This window comes from Pogoniulus pusillus, chromosome 4 (assembly GCF_015220805.1).
Source record: "Pogoniulus pusillus isolate bPogPus1 chromosome 4, bPogPus1.pri, whole genome shotgun sequence".
NCBI classification, from domain to species: Eukaryota; Metazoa; Chordata; class Aves; order Piciformes; family Lybiidae; genus Pogoniulus; species Pogoniulus pusillus.
Genome location: NC_087267.1, coordinates 22840671 through 22859243, shown reverse-complemented (window position 1 = coordinate 22859243; position 18573 = coordinate 22840671). Strand labels below are relative to the sequence as shown.

Sequence of the window (18573 nt, the reverse complement as noted above, 5' to 3'; positions counted from 1 at the left end):
CCCAATATACTCTGTTATCCCTGGCCTCCGCCTGGCTGGAGACAGGGCACCTCTAATTCTGAGCAGTGTGACCGCATGAGGCACATGGACCTGAGTTACTGGCTTCACCACCCCTTGAGCGAGAGGGCTGCCTGCGGGACACTGGGGCAACCCCTCTTCTGGAGGAGTTATTCCCTGAGTTTGTCCCCTGCAGTTCCCTTACCCTGGCCGATAGGGCTGAGGTGGGCTGGCCATGCCATCTGTCCATGTTTTCCCCATGGTCACACAGTGTTCTCCAGAGTGACCCCCTGTGTGTACCCTGTCTGCTCTGGGCTGGTCTCCTGCGGGGAGGAGGAGGAGCACGGCGGCGTGTGTTCCTTACAGCTGAGACTTGCACCCATTCTGAAGGTGAAGAGCAGTCATCCTCTGCCTTCTGCATTTCAGAGAAAGAGGCTTTTAGCTCGTTCATTTCTTGGGTGAGGGTCTCTACAGTGGCAATTAAGGTTTTCCTCGACAAACTGTCTTCAAACTGTCTTAGGTCATTCACAAACTCCTGATTGTGGGAAGGTTGTTGGGGTCTCTGCCCAGCAGCAGTGCTCCCAATGTGGGGCATATGTAGAAGCAGCACACTGGGTCAGTTTCTTTAAGAGGGCTGGCTTCATGCGGACATCATCAGGGTCCGAGGGCATCTGGTCGGCTCCATAAATTATCTCTTGAACCGCCATTTGCCTCAGGTATGAGATCCCCTGTTTCCATATCTGTCCATCTAAGGGGATGGAAAATCATGTCATCCTTAGTCGGGTACCTGTACCTCACAGCTATCAGAAGCCTGGCCCAAAGTGAGTGGGTACCATCGAGCCTTCCCAGCTCCTTATCCACACCTCCATCCCTCGACAAGGATCCCAGCTGCTTTGCCTCCCTCTGATCTAGGTCCACGGTTTCTGCTCCTGCATCCCAGCATTTCAAAAGCCAGGCTAAAAGGGACTGTCCGTTTGCCCATGCATACTCCTGCCTTGTGTGCCTGATTTCCTTTCTGGGCGTGGAGCTGATAAGGATCACTCCATTATCAGGTCCATTTCCAGCTGGTTGCTGTTGCTGGGGGGTGCTGGTTCCCGAAGAGGTCCCTTGCCCTGGATCGGTATCTGCGGGAGGGTTTGCGTTTGATCTTGCTGGCCGCGTAGTAATTGGCGCCAGGTGAAGTGGGCTGGGCTGAGGGGGCAGGGTCCGGGGGCTGCCCTGGGCGGGGACCGGAGGCGGAGTTCGGGGCGGAGCCGCGCTAGGGGCGGTCTGACCTGTCGCCCGCCCCCCCGCAGCTGCAGCTCGGGCAGTGAGGGCCACCCCCTCCCCCTAAGCACCCTAATGGCAGCGCCCACCCGATATTTCCACGTGTCCCAGCTCACAGCTACCTTATTAATTCCCAAACCCACATTTACGCACAGTGAAATAACAGCTATCCAGTACCATTTCTCGCCCAAAATATCTGGAGCTTCTGTGTTCCAATGCATATACTCAGATTGATTCCATGTTCCAGAAACATTTCTAAACACAGTGATATTACTAACAGAATTCAGGAAATAGGCATAGACTCGGGCAGGCAAATGCTTAGAATATTCCCAGAGCATATCAATGACAATCCAGAAGACATGGTAACTTATAAACTTTAACAGCCAGCCCCACAACAGCCATGCAGAAGCGTTAATGATTAAGACTTTCAGAATATCCATTTTTTTTAACTTCCAAATCTTCTCTGAAAGAATTCTTTCTACCTAGCCCCACGTTGAGACGCCAAATAAATTGTCTTGGGTTCAAATGCAGGTTCCCAGAGACTCTTATAAATTTGGTAGACCCAATGACAATTTATAGAATTTATAGAGTGCCCTCCCCTCTCCCCTCCTTTCCCCAAAAGACAGGGAGAGAGATAAAGGTAGGGACACCCAAATAAATCAATCTCACTCGATTTGGAAGTTAAAAAGGAAAAGTTTAACAATAACTTAGAAAAAGGGATTGGAGGTAGGGGAGTTTACAAAGGATAAGGAAGGGAAAACAGCAAAATACAAACAGGGATGGATACAACCCGAGTAGTGTGATGGTGTCTCTGCCTCGTGGCTGCCACGTGTTGTGCTGGCATGCAGTATCAGTGTGTGTGTGATCATGAACGCAGGAAGAGAGAAAGAGCAAGAGAGTGAGGAGCAGGAAGGTGCTCCTCTTTTATACCGCAGGAAGTGGGGGGAGTGGGCTAACCATCACCTGGAGTGTGGCCCACCCCTGAGGAGGGGCCAAGACCCCTAGGGTCAGGTTCAGGGTCACTCCCCCAGGAGTGTTAAACCCTATACAACCATGGCACTAAGTTCCTCATCCAGTCTTTTCTGGAACACCTCCAAGGGTTGGCAAATCCACCACCTCCCTGGGCAGCCCATTCCAATGCCAACTCACTCTCTCTGGCAACAACTTCCTTCCTAACATCCAGCCTAGACCTCCCCCCCACCACAAACTTGGAAACTGTGTACACCTTCTTCTGTTGCTGGTTGCCGTGGCAGAAGAGACCAAGCCCCCACCTGGCTACAACCAAGTAGTTTGTAGACAGCAATGAGTTCACCCTGAGCCTCCTCTCCTCCAGGCTGCACACCCCCAGCTCCCTCAGCCTCTCCTCACAGTGCTGTGCTCCAGGCCCCTCACCAGCTTCATCACCCTTCTCTGGACACATTCCAGTACCTCAACATCTCTCTTGAATTGAGGAGCCCAGAACTGGACATAATACTCAAGGTGTGGCCTGAGTAGTGCTGAGTACAAGGAAAGAATAACCTCCCTTGTCCTACTGGCCACACTACTCTCCTGATCCAGGCCAGGATGCCAGTGGCTCTGCTGCCCACCTGGGCACACTTGCTGGCTCATCTTCAGCTACTATCTACCAGCACCCCCCAGGTCTCTCTCTGCCTGGCTCCCCTCCAGCCACTGTGTCCCCAGCCTGTAGTGCTTCTTGGTGGGGTTGTTTTGGCCAAAGTGTAGAACCCTGCACTTGGCCTTGTTAAATCTCATCCTGTTGCCCTCTGCCCACCCATCCAGCCTGTCCAGGTCCCTCTGCAGGGCCCTCGTACCCACCAACAGATCAACACCTGCTCCTAGCTTGGTGTCAGCTACAAACTTACTGATGATGACTCAATCCCCTCATCCAGATCATCAGTAAAGATATTGAACAGGACTGGACCCAGCACTGATTCTTGAGACACACCTCTAGTGACAGCTGGCAATTGGATGTGGCACCATTCACCACCACTGGCCTTCCAGCCAGTTCTTGACCTGTATCAGAGTGAATCTGTCAAGCCACAAGCTGCCAGCTTTGCCATGAGCTTGTTGTGGCAGATGGTGTCAAAGGCTTTGCTGAAGTCCAGGTAGACTACATCCACAGCCTTGCCCACATTCCCCAGGCAGGCAACCTGATCATAAAGGCGATCAAGTTGGTGACCCAGTTGGATTACCTGATAACAAAATCCTATCACATTATACCACACATTGTCAGCAATATTTGGATTCTTATTTAAAAAGTAATGAAAGTTAAAAGGACTGCATGCACCCAATGGGCTGAAAAAGCCCTTCTGGCATGCGAGTCATCTATTCTGCACTTCCTATGGCAGAAATGGAAGTTAGATTTATTTCAGACTCTTCAGAAATAAGGTATATATTAGTCCACCTGAAATATTTGTTGAAATTATTCAGAGAACGATGTAGGTTGTATCTCCTAGAGGACATCTGGCCCGACCTCCAGCTCCAAACATTGTCAGCTGTTTGAGGTTGCTTGGAGTCCTGCCTAATCATCTTCTGAATGTCTCCTGAGAGAAAACTATTCTGCTGTTTCACTGCCCTCATGGTAATTTTTTTTCCCCTTAATACATAGCTAGAGTTTCCTCTGTTGAGTCTTAGAATCATAGAATCACAGAATCAGACAGGTTGGAAGTGACCTCCAAGATCATCCAGTCCAACCTATTAGCCCTATCCAGTCAATTAGACCATGGCACTAAATGCCTCATCCAGGCTTTGCTTGAACACCTCCAGGGACAGCAACTCCACCCCCTCCCTGGGCAGCCCATTCCAATGCCAACCACTTTCTCTGCCAACAACTTCCTCCTAACATCCAGCCTAGACCTCCCCCACCACAACTTGAGACTGTGTCCCCTTGTTCTGTTGCTGGTTGCCTGGGAGAAGAGACCAACCCCCACCTGGCTACAACCTCCCTTCAAGTAGTTGTAGAGAGCAATGAGGTCACCTTTGAGCCTCCTCTTCTCCAGGCTGCACACCCCAGCTCCCTCAGCCTCTCCTCACAGGGCTGTGTTCCAGGCCCCTCACCACCTTTGTTGCCCTTCTCTGGACACGTTCCAGTATCTCAACATCCCTCTTGAACTGAAGGGCCCAAAACTGGACAATACTCAAGGTGTGGCCTGGCCATTGTTGAGTCTTGCACTTGTCTTGTCACTCTGCATCCCCAAGAAGAACCTGGCTTTGTTTTCTCTGCAGCTATGGTCAGCTAGTTTTAGACAGCCATGTCTTCCACAAACCTTCCCTTCTTGAGTTTGAGCAGACACAACTCTCTCATATTCCATGTGATCCAGCCCACGATGAGCCTTCACTGAAGATTATAATCATTTTTCTTGTACCAGGTGTCATGTTTTTTTTTTAAAGAGAGATGACAGAGATTAAACTCTCAAATCAAATTGGAGAGAAAATACAGAATTATATTTAGAGAGAGAAAACAGCAATAGACATTACAAAGCAATTACCATGGCAAACCCCCTTGAAGTTTCCCCCATCCCCAAAAAACTAAATCTACACTCCCCAGTGCTCCAATCCTCCCCCTCCCCCCACAACGCCTCTGCCATCCAAGAGGCCTACTGCTTACATGCTCCTGATAAATTGGCTCCCGCCATACACTCAGGGCAGGAGGAGGAGGAAAGGGAGAACGAACTGACCTTGTTGTGAGTCTATAAAGAGATAGCAGAATTATGGGATTGAATAACAATCTTCTAGTCCCAGGAATTTTTTTTTTTTTAACCTTATAGCCTCAACCTGGGACACCAGGGAATCCCAAACTAGATTTGGTCTCAAAGTCTAGAGGGAAATAATAATTTTGCTCAACCTGCTGACTGAGCTGTGTCTCTGGCTTTATGCGCTCCTAGGTCTTTTTCTGTCAAACTACATTCCTTTCCCCAGGCCTGCCCTGCTGCCTGGGTTTATTCCATTGATAGTATTGGGAAAACACTTGGAATTTGTGTTACTGATCACAAGCTTCTGAGCTTTGCAGTCTAGTGAATTTTGTACATGTTGTATGATTCGGTTATTGAGTTGATAGGTTAACCTTTTCTCTGACATTTCATTGAATCACAGAATTCTTTCTGTGGAGAAGACCTCTAAGATCATCAAGTCCAAGTGTCTATCATGGCCATTAAGCCATGACCCGAAGTTCCACATCAAACACCTCCCGAACACCTCCAGGGATGGTGACTCCACTCACTACCTGGGCAACCTGTTCCAGTGACTAACAATTTGCAATTGGGAGCAATCTGTCAAAATTGCTTGAATCTATTTCTCCAGGTAAATGGAGAGGGACTTTCAATCAAAACATGGAATGATAGGTGAGGGGCAATGGCTTCAAACTGGAAGAAGATGTATTGAGATGAGACATGAAGAAGAAAGTCTTGTCCATGAGGATGGTGATACGGTGATACACTGTAACAGGTTGCCCAGGGAGGTTGCAAATGACCTCTTTCTCAACTGCAAAGGTGGTCAGACATTGGAACAGGCTGTCCAGGGAGGTGGCAGTCACATAGGAGTATTTGAAAGACTTTGCACGAAGCTTTGGTGAATACAAGGTTAAAATTATTCCCTGCACTCTCCTCATCCCTGGAGCAAGTCGTCTCATCACAAAAGGCAATAAAGTTAGCCAGATGTCAGTTGCCTTTGACTAAGTCATACTGGCTCTTCCCAGTCACCATCTTGTCCTTTATATGAGTGAAATAGCTTCCTGGAAGATTTGCTCCATAACCTCTCAACACTGGCCAGCTGGTACTTCTCTGTATCTTCCCAGAACAATTCCTGTCTTTCACAATATTTGAGGATTTTCTGCTCTTTAGGGTTTCCTCTGACTACCATTATCTCATTATGATGAGATAAGCAAGTACCCATGCAAGAGGCAGATCTACTCCCTTTGACTTATGTATGTTGTCTTCTCCTGTTTTGTGGATTATCCTGCACTTCCACAGACTCTACCACTATGGTCAAGGAGGATTTGGGGCAGAACTTTGTAGTAAATACACATGGTAAATGATATACTGATGTCAGTGGAATTAAACACTGCCCCATGAGAAAATGGGCCCCAAAATGAAGTAGCTTAAGGGATAATAAGTCATGAACAATCTCAAAGGTGCATTGAAAATCTATCATGATGCTTTGCAAATGAGGAACAAAAACTTTTTTCATTCACACAAGATGTTTGACATCAAAAGCAGTAATATAGCCAGCATAACCTTGAAAACACATTACAAGAGAAATACATTTTCCTTTTAAACTTACAAAAGTCCCAGGAAAAGCTTTCGAATTCTTCCTAAGTTATTTTTTCATGTAATATTTTCAATTCCTGCACTAAAACATCTCAAGGTGTTATAACCAGCTCAGCCACCAGACACCAGGGTAATGCAAGGAATGCTATGTATACAGTGCTAGAACAACAAAACCAGCCTCATTACTATAACAAAATGCAATGAAAAATACAGAACTGACTGGAAGATGGAAAATAAAAGATACCAAATTTGGGTCCATATTTCCAAGGAAGCGTTCTTAAGGAGAAAGACAGCCAGGAATGATATCTTAATTAATTTCAAAAAGCCTATTGGCTGTATAATGCATGAAGTCTGCTTTTGCCTTTACCTTTTGGCCAAGCAATAGCCCACTGTGGAGAGATGACAGCCATCAGTGCATTATTCAAAGGAAAACGTGATGGTCATTTACAGTTATTTCAGTGTCTGAGAGCCCCTTCAGCATCCCTTTACCCAAAAATCAAAGCTTGTCAAAGAATCATAGAATAATAGAATCAAGCAGATTGGAAGAGACCTCCAAGATCATCCAGTCCAACCTAGCCCCAGCCCTGTCCAGTCAACTAGACCATGACACTAAGTGCCTCATCCAGTCTTTTTTGAACACTTCTGGTGATAGTTTTGGCTGTTACCTGCCCCCTCACACTTAAGAAAATCTCCCAGACTAGACTCAGTTGATCTGGCAAGTGAATGAAGCTTTATATTTACAGCTTAGCATAATGCACAACAGACATTTACAATAGATACAGAAATACACAAGTCAAAAAATAATACAGAAACACAGCAGCCCTCCCAGAAACCTGAGTCCCCCAGGAGGGGCTCCCAACCACCCTTCCACCTTCTCCCACCCCTCTACCTTACCCCTGACTTTGTCTTATGCTCAAGGTAGTTTGGAGAGTTTGGCCAGAGAGGTTAGGAAGGAGATGGATTAGTCATGCAGCAAGTTAGGCTAGAGAGAAAAGTTCATGCAGCCCCAAGAGACAGAGAGTGACTCTCTTATCTATGTTTGTGTTCTTGTTCTTATAGATCTCAGTAAGCCGATGAGTACGGTAGCCATCACCATTGTTTCCTTTTCACAGCCTATAATCTAATTCTCCTCACCAAAATAACCCAGTTAAGCTCAAACTAGCACAACTTCAGGGATGGCAACTCCACCCCCTCCCTGGGCAGCCCATTCCAATGCCAATCACTCTTTCTGCCAACAACTTCCTCCTATCATCCAGCCTAGACCTCCGCTGCACCACTTGAGCCTGTGTTCCCTTTTTCTGTTGCTGGTTGCCTGGGAGAAGTAGCCTAGATGGTTTGCAATTTCTAACACAATCTGAAAATTAAAACTATCAACTCAGTGTGTTTCATTTCAGCTATTAAGGACTGCCATCCTGGGAATTTTCTCTCAATCTCTTGTCTCTCAGCAGTGCTTGCAGTCAAGAGGACTGAAGCCAGAAAGACAATTGTCATTTGGGCCATGTAGTTTTTACATCTAATCTGAAATTTCCATTGAGGAATTGCTGCTTACCAGCTCCGATTGCTGTTAGAGACTGAAATCAGGCTTCTTAGAGTGGATTACACCCCTCATGGTCAGAACATGGACATCAGTGATTGAGAGATATAGTAAAGGATGGAAATCACAGCATCACAGGATATTAAGGTTGGAAGGGACCAAGGAGATCATTGAGTCCAACACAATCTAGCTCAAGTCACAGAGGAACACATCCAGACGGACTTGAAAGTCTCCAGAGAAGGAGACTCCACAGCCTCACTGGGCAGCCTGTTCCAGTGCTCTGTGACCCTTACAGTAAAGAATTTCCACCTTCTGTTGAGGTGGAACCTCTGTGCTGCAACTTTACCTGTTACTCCTTGCCTGTCCCAGGGAACAAGTGAGCAGAGCCTGTCCTCCCTCTCCTGGCCAGCCTCAAACGTATTATAAACATTTATCAAATCCCCCTCAGTTTTCTCTTCTCCAGACTAAACAGACCCAGGTCCTCAGCCTCTCCTCATAAGCCATGCCCTCCAGTCCTCTAATCATCCTTGTAGCCATCTGCTGGACCTTCTCCAGTAGATCCCTGTCCCTCTTAAATTGGGGAAATGGTGATTGGAAGAGAAGCATGATACAGAAAGAGAGTTTTGGAAACTGCAAAGCAATTGGGCAAACTCCTGGGAAGGCAGAGTATGGTAGGAGGAGAGAGAGAGGAAAGATGTGCCAGCTAGTGGACCTACTGCCCTTGACTTTTTGACCATCCAGTTAGGGAAAAGAGGTCATCCAACAGCTCTTGGAAGCTGGTATTAAAACTAGCGGAGTAATACTGGGTTTCGACCAGGATATTATTTGAAAAATAGAAAAAGTGAAATGCATATGAAAGTAGGAAATATTTTCAGCTGCTGCAACAATTAAAGTTTTTCAGTTCCTGACAGAATAATTGGATGCATTATGTATTTGCTGTAAAGCTTTTTTATGAAAAACAGAATTAGATGGGAAATGATGAATGAATTGGGATTAAAAAATGTATTTCCAATTAATTTTTACATTGTCCAAGTGTGCTGTGATTGAGTAGAATCATAGAATCACCAGGTTGAAGAGACCTCCAAGATCATCCAGTCCAAACTATCACCCAGCCCTATCCAGTCAACTAGGACCATTGGCAACTAAGTGCCTCATCCAGTCTTTTCTTGAAGACCCCCAGGGACGGTGCCTCCACCACCTCCCTGGGCAGCCCATTCCAATGGAAAATCACCCTCTCTGTGAAGAACTTCTTCCTAATATCCAGCCTATACCTACCCTGGCACAACTTGAGACTGTGTCCCCATGTTCTATTGCTGGTTGCCTGGGGAGAAGAGGCCACCCCCCACCTGGCTACAATGCCCCTTCAGGTAGTTGTAGACAGTAATAAGATCACCCCTGAGCCTCCTCTTCTCCAGCTAAACAGGCCCAGTTCCCTCAACCTCTCTCATAGGGTTTGTGCTCCAGGTCCCTCACCAGCTTTGTTTGCCCTTCTCTGACATGTTCCAAGCACCTCAACATCTCTCTTGAATTGAGGAGCTCAGAACTGGACACAGTACTCAAGGTGTGCCTGACCAGTGCTGAGTACAGGGGAAGAATAACCTCCCTTGTCCAGCTGGCCACACTGTTCCTGATGCAGGCCAGGATGCCATTGGCTCTCTTGGCCACCTGGGCACACTACTGCTCATCTTCAGCTTACTATCTATCAGTAACGGAACGGAATAGATCATCTATAAAGCTGGTACAAACAGTGTAGTCTTTCCTGCTTATTAGAAAGTATCTTGTGTATGATTTTTTTTTTTTTTTTTTTTTTTGCAAAACCCTAATGCACCATAAGATGATATACAAACATCCTAACAACTTAGTATTTGTGCCTAAAGGCCATGCTCTATGTTTTCAATGAATTTGTCACATTCAATTAATATCAAAGGTCTGAGTATCTTGCATGAAACAGACTTAGAATATCTGCAAATAAGGAGGAATAATAGCAGGCACCAGTACAGACCAGAGGTCAACCCCGCTGGAAAGCAGCTCCATGGAGAAAGACTGTGGAGTCCCTACTGATAGCAAATTATCCATGGGACAGCAATGTGACCTTGTGGCCAGGCAAAACCAATGGCATCCTGGATTGCATTTAAGAAAAGTGTGGCCAGCAAGTCTAGAGAGGTTCTCCTCCCTGTTTGCTCTGCCCTGGTGATACCACATCTGGGATTACTGTATCCAGTTTTGGCCTCCCCAGTTTCAGGGAGACAGGGACCTGTTAGAGAGAGTCCAATGGAGAGCCCACAAGGATGACTGGGTGACTTGACATCTCCCCTGTGAAGAGAGAGTGGGAGACCTGGGGCTATTTAGTCTTGAAAGAGAAGGCTGAGAGGGGATCTGATCAATGTCTATAAATATCTGGGGGGGGTGGGTGTCAAGATGAAAGTGCCATGTTCCTTTCGGTGGTGCCCAATAATTGGGCAAAAATACATATACAAGCTAGAACATAGGAGGTTTCACCTCAACACAAAAGACACTTCTTATGGTGAGGGTGATGGAGCACTGAACCAGGCTGCCCAGAGAGCTGTGGAGTCTCCTTCTCTGGAGACTCAAAACCTGCCTGGCAATTTTGCTTTGGCAGGGGAGTTTGACTCCATGAATCTCTGAAGGGCCCTTCAAACCCCTAACATTCTGTGATTCTATGAAATAGTTTCTTTTTCTTATCTATTGCAAAAGATGCTTGTAAACAACATTCTGTTTTTTTTTCCTACTGTGGTCTTATAATATTTGTATTTGCTGTGTATTCACAAACTTAGAGGCAAACCATGGAACAGCAATATAGCAGTTAACATTCAATACATTTCATGGGTTAAGTCTCCTGTAGTTAAGTTAAAAGTTAAATGTTTACTTCACAGCGTGTCTCATGAAAGGATGCCTGCAAAGGGCCTGTTAGTGCATACAGTAGTGCCTATGGCAGATGGTATGACCTTGAAAACTGATAGAGATTACGTTACTGCACATATTTGGTTTTCTTCTAGGTGAGGGGAACGACTGAGGGGTTTCTTTAGAAAGAGTCTCTGCACTGGAAGAAGAACTAGCTGCTGCTAACCAGGAGGTAACATGAAACACTTTCTCCCCTTTTGACATTCAGGTTTCTCTAGTACTCTGTCCCATGTGTTCCCTGTCACTTTTCTTAAAACTGTCAGAAAAAAAAAAATAAGGAAAGGAAAGGAAAGGAAAGGAAAGGAAATGGTAAAGGAAAGGAAAGGAAAGGAAAGGAAAGGAATGGAAAGGAGAAGGAAAGGAAAGGGAAAGGAAAGGAAAGGGAAAGGAAAGGAAAGGAAAGGAAAGGAAAGGAAAAGGAAAGGAAAGGAAAGGAAAGGGAAAGGAAAGGAAAGGAAAGGAAAGGAAAGGAAAGGAAAGGAAAGGAAAGGAAAGGAAAGGAAAGGAAAGGAAAGGAAAGGAAAGGAAAGGGAAAGGAAAGGAAAGGAAAGGAAAAGGAAAAGGAAAGGAAAGGAAAGGAAAGGAAAGGAAAGGAAAGGAAAGGAAAGGAAAGGAAAGGAAAGGAAAGGAAAGGCTAAACAAAAAAATATATTCTGTGTAAGCTTCTTAGTGAGGCTTGCTTAAGGTGTCATAGCGTGGATACAACCTTCTATCTACTGATTCATTCCCTCTTCCTTTTCCTCCTGAGCAAGCCAAAATGCAAGAGCTAGTGATAATTCTCAATTTCTTATTGGACATGAAAAGGTAGTGAATGAATGAATATGTCAGATACTATACAAATTTAATAACCTCAATTTCCACTTTACTATAAAATGAAGTAAATCACACAGATAATATAGACACATTATATAAATGTTAACATTGGTGGAGAAGGATTAAGGATGACTTTGAAATTTAGGTTTGTCTCTTCCCTTATCATTACTGTGGTAAACCATGGTGAGCTCTGGTGCTTTGTAAGTGCTGTGAACTTGGACAAGAGATTTTTTTTCCCTGTACAATAGTTTTCAGACCGTTCTCTATTCTTTGAAAGGATGAACAGTATCATGTAATTGTATTGCACACACAACTGTAAATGCATGTGGAATGGAATCTTACATCCTCAGGAGACAATTCTTGATGCTTAGAAAACAGAAATAATGGTGTCTGGTGGTCATTAATTGCTGGTCATTTGCCATTCCCATGATGTTCTGAATCTCCACCTGATGTGTGCTTCTCACATTGTAGAATCATAAAATCAACAAGGTTGGAAAAGACCTCCAAGATCATCCAGTCCAACCTATCATGCAGCCCTATCCAATCAACTAGACCATGGCACTGAATTGGTAGAAATAAATCAGACAAGCAGTAAAACTGGATTAAAACTGGTTTGGGGTTATGTACATTTACAGGCGTTGTTATACTCAGGATCAAGAAAGTGAAAACAACCACACACAAACTTAAACTTTGATAGTACTACTAAGTAATTGCTGGAAAACTGGGGTAGCTGTAATTCAGAATAATACATGATAATGTATTAAAGGGATTTTTTCCCTAACATTAAGCTAGAAAAGTTCTCTCCCTAAAGTTAAGTACTTCAAAACAGGATTTGCAATTAAGATATAAGTACCTTTTTTAAACTATGAACTAGATATTTTGAATTATCCGTTCTTTCCCCAGAATAAACGCATTGTATATGGTACATGTACATAGTGAAACACTGGCACAGGTTGCCCTGGGATGATTGGGATGCTCCCTCCCTGGAGGCCTTCAGGGCTAGGTTGGATGAGACCTTGAGTGACCTGTTCTAGTGGGAGGTGTCCCTGCCTATGGTGGGCGGTTGGAGCTGGTTGATCTTTGATCCAACCTGAACCATTCTATGATTTCTAAAAATAAAATATCCATCTCTTTTAAATATGTCTTTATAACATCCAGAAGAATTTGGTTAAAATAATTTAGTTTCACTATGTTGCATCTGGTAAATACCTCCTATTTAAGAGTCCTTGTAGCATTAAGTAGAAAGCAGGTTGTCGTGATCAGTTAAAGCCAACTGAAATGCATTGCACTTCTCTACTCACTCCTTTTCATGATTCATTTAAATCCAAGTTCACTTTAGTGGGCATGGGACTAGCTCTGTAGAGCATTATCTTTCTATTTGGAGTTTTAAAAAGGAACAGAATCCTAGAATCAGTCAGGGTTGGAAGGAACCACAAGGATCATCTAGTTCCAACCCACCTGCCACGGACAGAGTCACCCTACACTAGATCAGGCTGCCCACAACCTCTTGCAGCCTGGCCTTAAACACCTACAGGGATGGGGCCTAAACCACCTTCTTGGGCAGCCCATTCTAGGCTCTCACCCACTTTCATGCTCAACAACTTCTCCTCATGTCCAGTCTGAAACTACCCACCTCCAGCTTCACTCCAAATAGTGAAACTGTATTTACACTAAGGAGTAAACATACACAATGAAATTAAGCTGGAATAGGATTTACATAGACTATCTTCTTGCCCCAAATGCTTAGAAATGTGTACAAATTTGTCTCCATTATTACTAAGAACATTTAGACACATATTTAATCAGCCAAGCAGAATATTGCAATTAATGAAGATATGAATAGTTTCTTTGAGGAATTGTTTAAGAGCTAAAAAGAAAAAAAAAAAAAGGAAATTCCATTAAATAATAATGAAAAAAGAGCTGATGGGGAAGAAATATGGAAGAGAATGAGTGATTATTTTCAAACACTTAATGGATTTGATCAGGAGTTCAGTGTTCACCACAACTAGTTATTTTAAAACTATACCAAATTAATTAGAGAACTGCAATATATAAACTGCATTTTTATTGCTAGGATTCCACAATGAGTACATAGGCAGTAAAAAGCTTTAAAAAATTATTGTACTGTGTATGAACATAAAAGGGACAATGTTATCCATGGAAATGGAATATATGGTTTTCGGTAATTTCTGTATTCCTGTCACTCAGTGGTCTGTTCACCCAAAGAAAACTGCTATTTCTTTCATATCCGTTTTCATAGAATCATGTAGTCAAGCAGGCTGGGAAGAGACCTTCAAGATCATTCAGCCCAACCTAGCACCCAGGCCCCAGACAATCAACTAGACCATGTCACTAGGTTGCCTCATCCAGGGGCTTTGCTTGAACACCTCCAGGGATAGCGACTCCACCACCTCCCTGGGCAGTCCATTCCAATGCCAATCACTCTCTCTGCCAACAACTACCTCCTAACATCCAGCCTAGATCTCCCCCAGCACAACTCGAGACTGTGTCCCCTTCTTTATTGCTCTTTGCCTGGCAGAAGAGACAAGCCTCCACCTGGCTACAAGCTCCCTTCAGGTAGTTGTAGACAGCAATGAGGTCTGCCCTAAGCCTCCTCTTCTCCAGCTGCACACCCCCACCTCCCTCAGCCTCTCCTCATAGGGTTGTATTCCAAGCCTTTCACCAGCTTCATTGCCCTTCTCTGGACACGTTTCTCCTATTGAGTCTAAGGGTGTACTACATGGTCTAGTTGATTGATAGGGCTAGGTGATAGGTTTGGGCTGGGTGATCTTGGTGGTCTCTTTCCAACCTGCTTGATTCTATGATTCTATGATACATATTCAGGAAGTATACCTGAATAAGTATATATACCTGAAAACAAAGACAATAAATTGGTTTCCAGATTTAAAATAGTGTGTGAATAAGCATATATAAGAAGTAGCAGATTCAGAAATTAGAAAAGTAATAGAAATGTGTATGTTAAGACAACAATCTTTCTGTGAGAGCCGATGGCTGTGGCTTTAACACAGAGCAGACAAGGCACAAGTGCAAATACTCAGGAGAACTTATGGGAAATGTCCTTATAAAACAGAGAATTTTGAGATACAGAGGCTATACTATAGCTTTCCATAATTAGATGGTAAGTAACTCTCATTTAACAGTCTCTGTAGCCTATTACGTGCATACCAAAGGTGAGTGAAAGACATCTATAATGGATGAAGCTGATTTCAGCTCTAGGGTGTCAACACCATTTTATAAAGCACTTCACAGGTGACAGGGAATAGTGCTGACTTTAAACTGCAAGGGCAGTTGGAGATGGACATGTGGACCCTGCGAGGGTAGTATTTATATGTGTGTTATATATATGTATATAAATATACAATATTTTAAATTGGACTGAATAGTTTTATTTTGCTGTACCTGACTAGTGGCAGCAGAAGGGACCTTTAAACACAGCAGCACACTCCTAATTGCTGCTAATGAATATTCACTCCAAACTGGGGGGGAGATAACTCTCTACACCAATCAAATTCACCAGTTAACCTTATTATTTTTAGGTTTGATTGGAAGTTATTCCATGATAAACCCAAAATTATCACATGATTTTTCTATTATACTCACACTGGGGAATCCATTAGAGATGCTGAAGGAGCTGGAGTTGTTTAGGCCTGGAGAAGAGGAGGCTCAATGGTTTACCGTCATTGCTGTCTACAACTACCTAAAGGGAGGCTGTAGCCAGGTGGGGTTGGTCTCTTCTGCCAGTGTTGGGGAGGGGGATTTCTGTACCTACGCCTATTTGGCGGAGATGAGAAATTAATTTGAGGTGATATAAATTTTATATAAAAATACAATTTATTAAAATGAATATTTATGAACTCTCGCCACCCCCAACCACTGTGTATTAAAGTTTAGTTCTGTGCAAAGTTATGAAGACAATTTAGGACAGAAAATATACAGGGATTTGATTATTTAACTAGCAAACATTCAAACTATAAACAGAGAGAGGAGTTTCCCTTTTGGATTAGTGCCTCTTGGGAGTTTATACTATTTGCCCAGCAGCGGGGCTGAAACTCTTTCTGCTCTAAGGCAGAGGCAACTTATATTACAGAGGTATCAAAGCTTTACTTTAAAGTGTTGTTATTAATTATTAATCACCCTCCCGGGGCTGTGTCACAGCCTGTGCCAAATGTCCAGACTTCCAGGGGTCTCTCTGTGGACTCTGTGAGGCTGGAATCTTCCCAGCTTGAGGGGAGATAGGTAAATCTGCCCAGTCTCTGGGGTCTTAGGTTTTCTAACCTTTTCTCCTGGAGTGGGATTATCTCTGCCTCGATGCTGCTGTCTTCTTCTGGATACCATGTCCAGGGATTATCAGCTTGGCAGGATTACAGGAACAGGAGAATGTCTATGCAGTCTCTGGCATGATTCCTTCACGGGTTCAGGCCATGGGTGTGTGGGTGCAGACAATCCAAAAGTCTGCTTCCTGGTTCTCTCAGCTGCAATGGCTTTACCAGGCAATAAGCAGAGGGCATGCAAAGTGTGCTAGGCTGCTGGGAGACTGAGCTCCATAGATAAAGCAAGACAGCTTGCAGATGAGCACAGCTGGGTTTAGGAGGCTATCAGCTCCTTATATATATATATATATATAAATATGCAGGCTTAAATGAGCTCTGCATCTAAGGTACACAGACAGGTTAGCTGCGATTGAGATCAATGCATGAGGTCTGAGCCTCAGAGAGCATTGGAGCTATGCAATGGCATCCGAGTGTGTGGGTCAGGGCAGCAGGGTGCTGCAGTGAGGGCTGAGCTGTGCTGCAGGCAGGGTCAGAGAGCTGAGCATGTGGTGCACCTGTGCACCCCTCTTTATTGACTGTGGGCCGAGATTAATGGCCTCTTTGGCCACAAGAGTGACCTATCAGGTTGGCAGTTAGCCAAACCTTACCATAATAGGCAGGAGGCTCTTGCCTGAACTCTCCCAAATATGGGGATCACATGGATTTGCCCCTGGGAGACATGAGCTGGGTGCGTGTGGCTTACACAACTTGTTTACAGTCAGGGATCCTGGCAGAAAAACATGTCCAGGCATGTAGAGGCATAAAAAAGCCTCTTTTTGGGCCGACAGGCCCTCCACGATAGCCAGGCAACCAGCAACAGAACAAGGGGACACAGCTTCAAGTTGTGCTGGGGGAATTCTAGGCTGGGATGGTTAGGAGGAAGTTGTTTGGCAGAGAGAGTGATTGGCGATGGAATGGGCTGCCCAGGGGAGGTGGTGGAGTTCACCGTACCTGGAGGGTGTTCAAGAAAAGATTGACTGATTGCACTTAGTGCCATGGTCTAGTTAAGTGGCTAGGGCTGGGTGCTAGGTTGGACTGGATGATTTTGGAGGTCTCTTCCAGCCTGGTTGATTTATGATTCTATAGAGTTATGTTGTTTCATAACTGGTAGATGCCCTTTTCGTTGTGTCTGTGGTAACTAAGGTGTATAGGAGATGTTAACAGTTTCCTGACAAAATTAACCTCCTGCTATGAGTTGAAATTACTGTAAAACCTATCAGCATTTGCTTACTCTTCAGGTGTTTTTAAAATGTGCTGGTTTTCCTCTGGTTCCTCACACAGCTATATTCTCACCAAGAAGTTTTGTCACTGAGGGTTAGTAATTTGCAGCTAACAATTAGACAAGCTGCAAGTGGTACCACCAAATACTGTATCTGTCCATGAACATTCTGAGGGCCATGAAATTTTCAATTGTAACAAGATTCTGCAAGCCAGCACTCATTTGAGAAGTTTGAATCTCATGTGCAAGGGAAGTGGGGACACAAATTTTCTTGCCTGGTGTTTCATTTATATGATCTTTGTGCAAATTATCTTTAATGTTGAAATTACCCATGAAATAATTACTTTTGTTCCACAGCTTTAGAGAAATAGCGTTACAAGTGTTTTTGTGAAAGGAAGCTAAACCACCAGCACATGCAGTCAACATACTAAGATATTGCATTATCATCATAAAATCATACAATCAACCAGGTTTGGAAGAGACCTCCAAATCACCAGTCCAGACCTAGCAGCCCAGCTAGGCATCAATTTTTAGTGGGACATCTCCACTTATGATTGATGACCATGTTTGTGTCAGCAGCTCTGGTTACTTACATACCATCCTGTTGCACAGTACCCATAGATGACCAGGTGATAGGCAAAGCTATGCCCTTAATAATATAATGTTAAAAAAACCAAGAAACCCTGCTGTTGTTTCTTTTCTTTTTTTTTTTTTGCTATAACAGAAACATAGCTCTCTTTTTACCTGTTGAGAGCCGTACTATAGTCCCCCCCTTTTCTTTATCACTTAAAAAAGGTGTTACAATACAATAAAGCTTCTGTCCATCAATTACAACTACAGTTCATAATCCATGAGTTACATCTCTAGAATTAATACATCAAAAGGGCATGGCAAGCAGTAGTAGACAATAAGTGATATGCAAAAGAATTGTAACAGACAATCCCACAATGATTTCTGCTGCCATATCTACCATAAAAAAACACGTGTAATAGAATCTCTAATAACGAACCAAAACAATTTCATTATTTCATCTGCTTAGCCATTAATCTAGCTTTTTCAATTTGATATCAAAAGGTATAACAATTATGCAATAGCAGTTATACAGAATTACTCATTTATAAACTAATCTAATCCAAAAGCTATATGACACTTGATATGCTCTATATTTTTATGAAGTTAACCAGGCTTTTTTCAGTGATAAGGAATAATAACATCTGACTGAAACAT

The 18573-nt window shown here is 44.0% G+C and overlaps 1 protein-coding gene across 1 annotated transcript in view; it reads left to right on the top strand.

Moving 5' to 3' along the window:
• Window positions 1-18573, top strand: part of LOC135174811 (liprin-alpha-2-like) — a 485381-nt gene that overhangs the window by 313434 nt on the left and 153374 nt on the right. Inside the window, 2 exon segments of the mRNA XM_064142364.1 lie at window positions 1098-1137; window positions 11097-11155. Coding sequence (XP_063998434.1) covers window positions 1098-1137; window positions 11097-11155 — 99 coding nt within the window.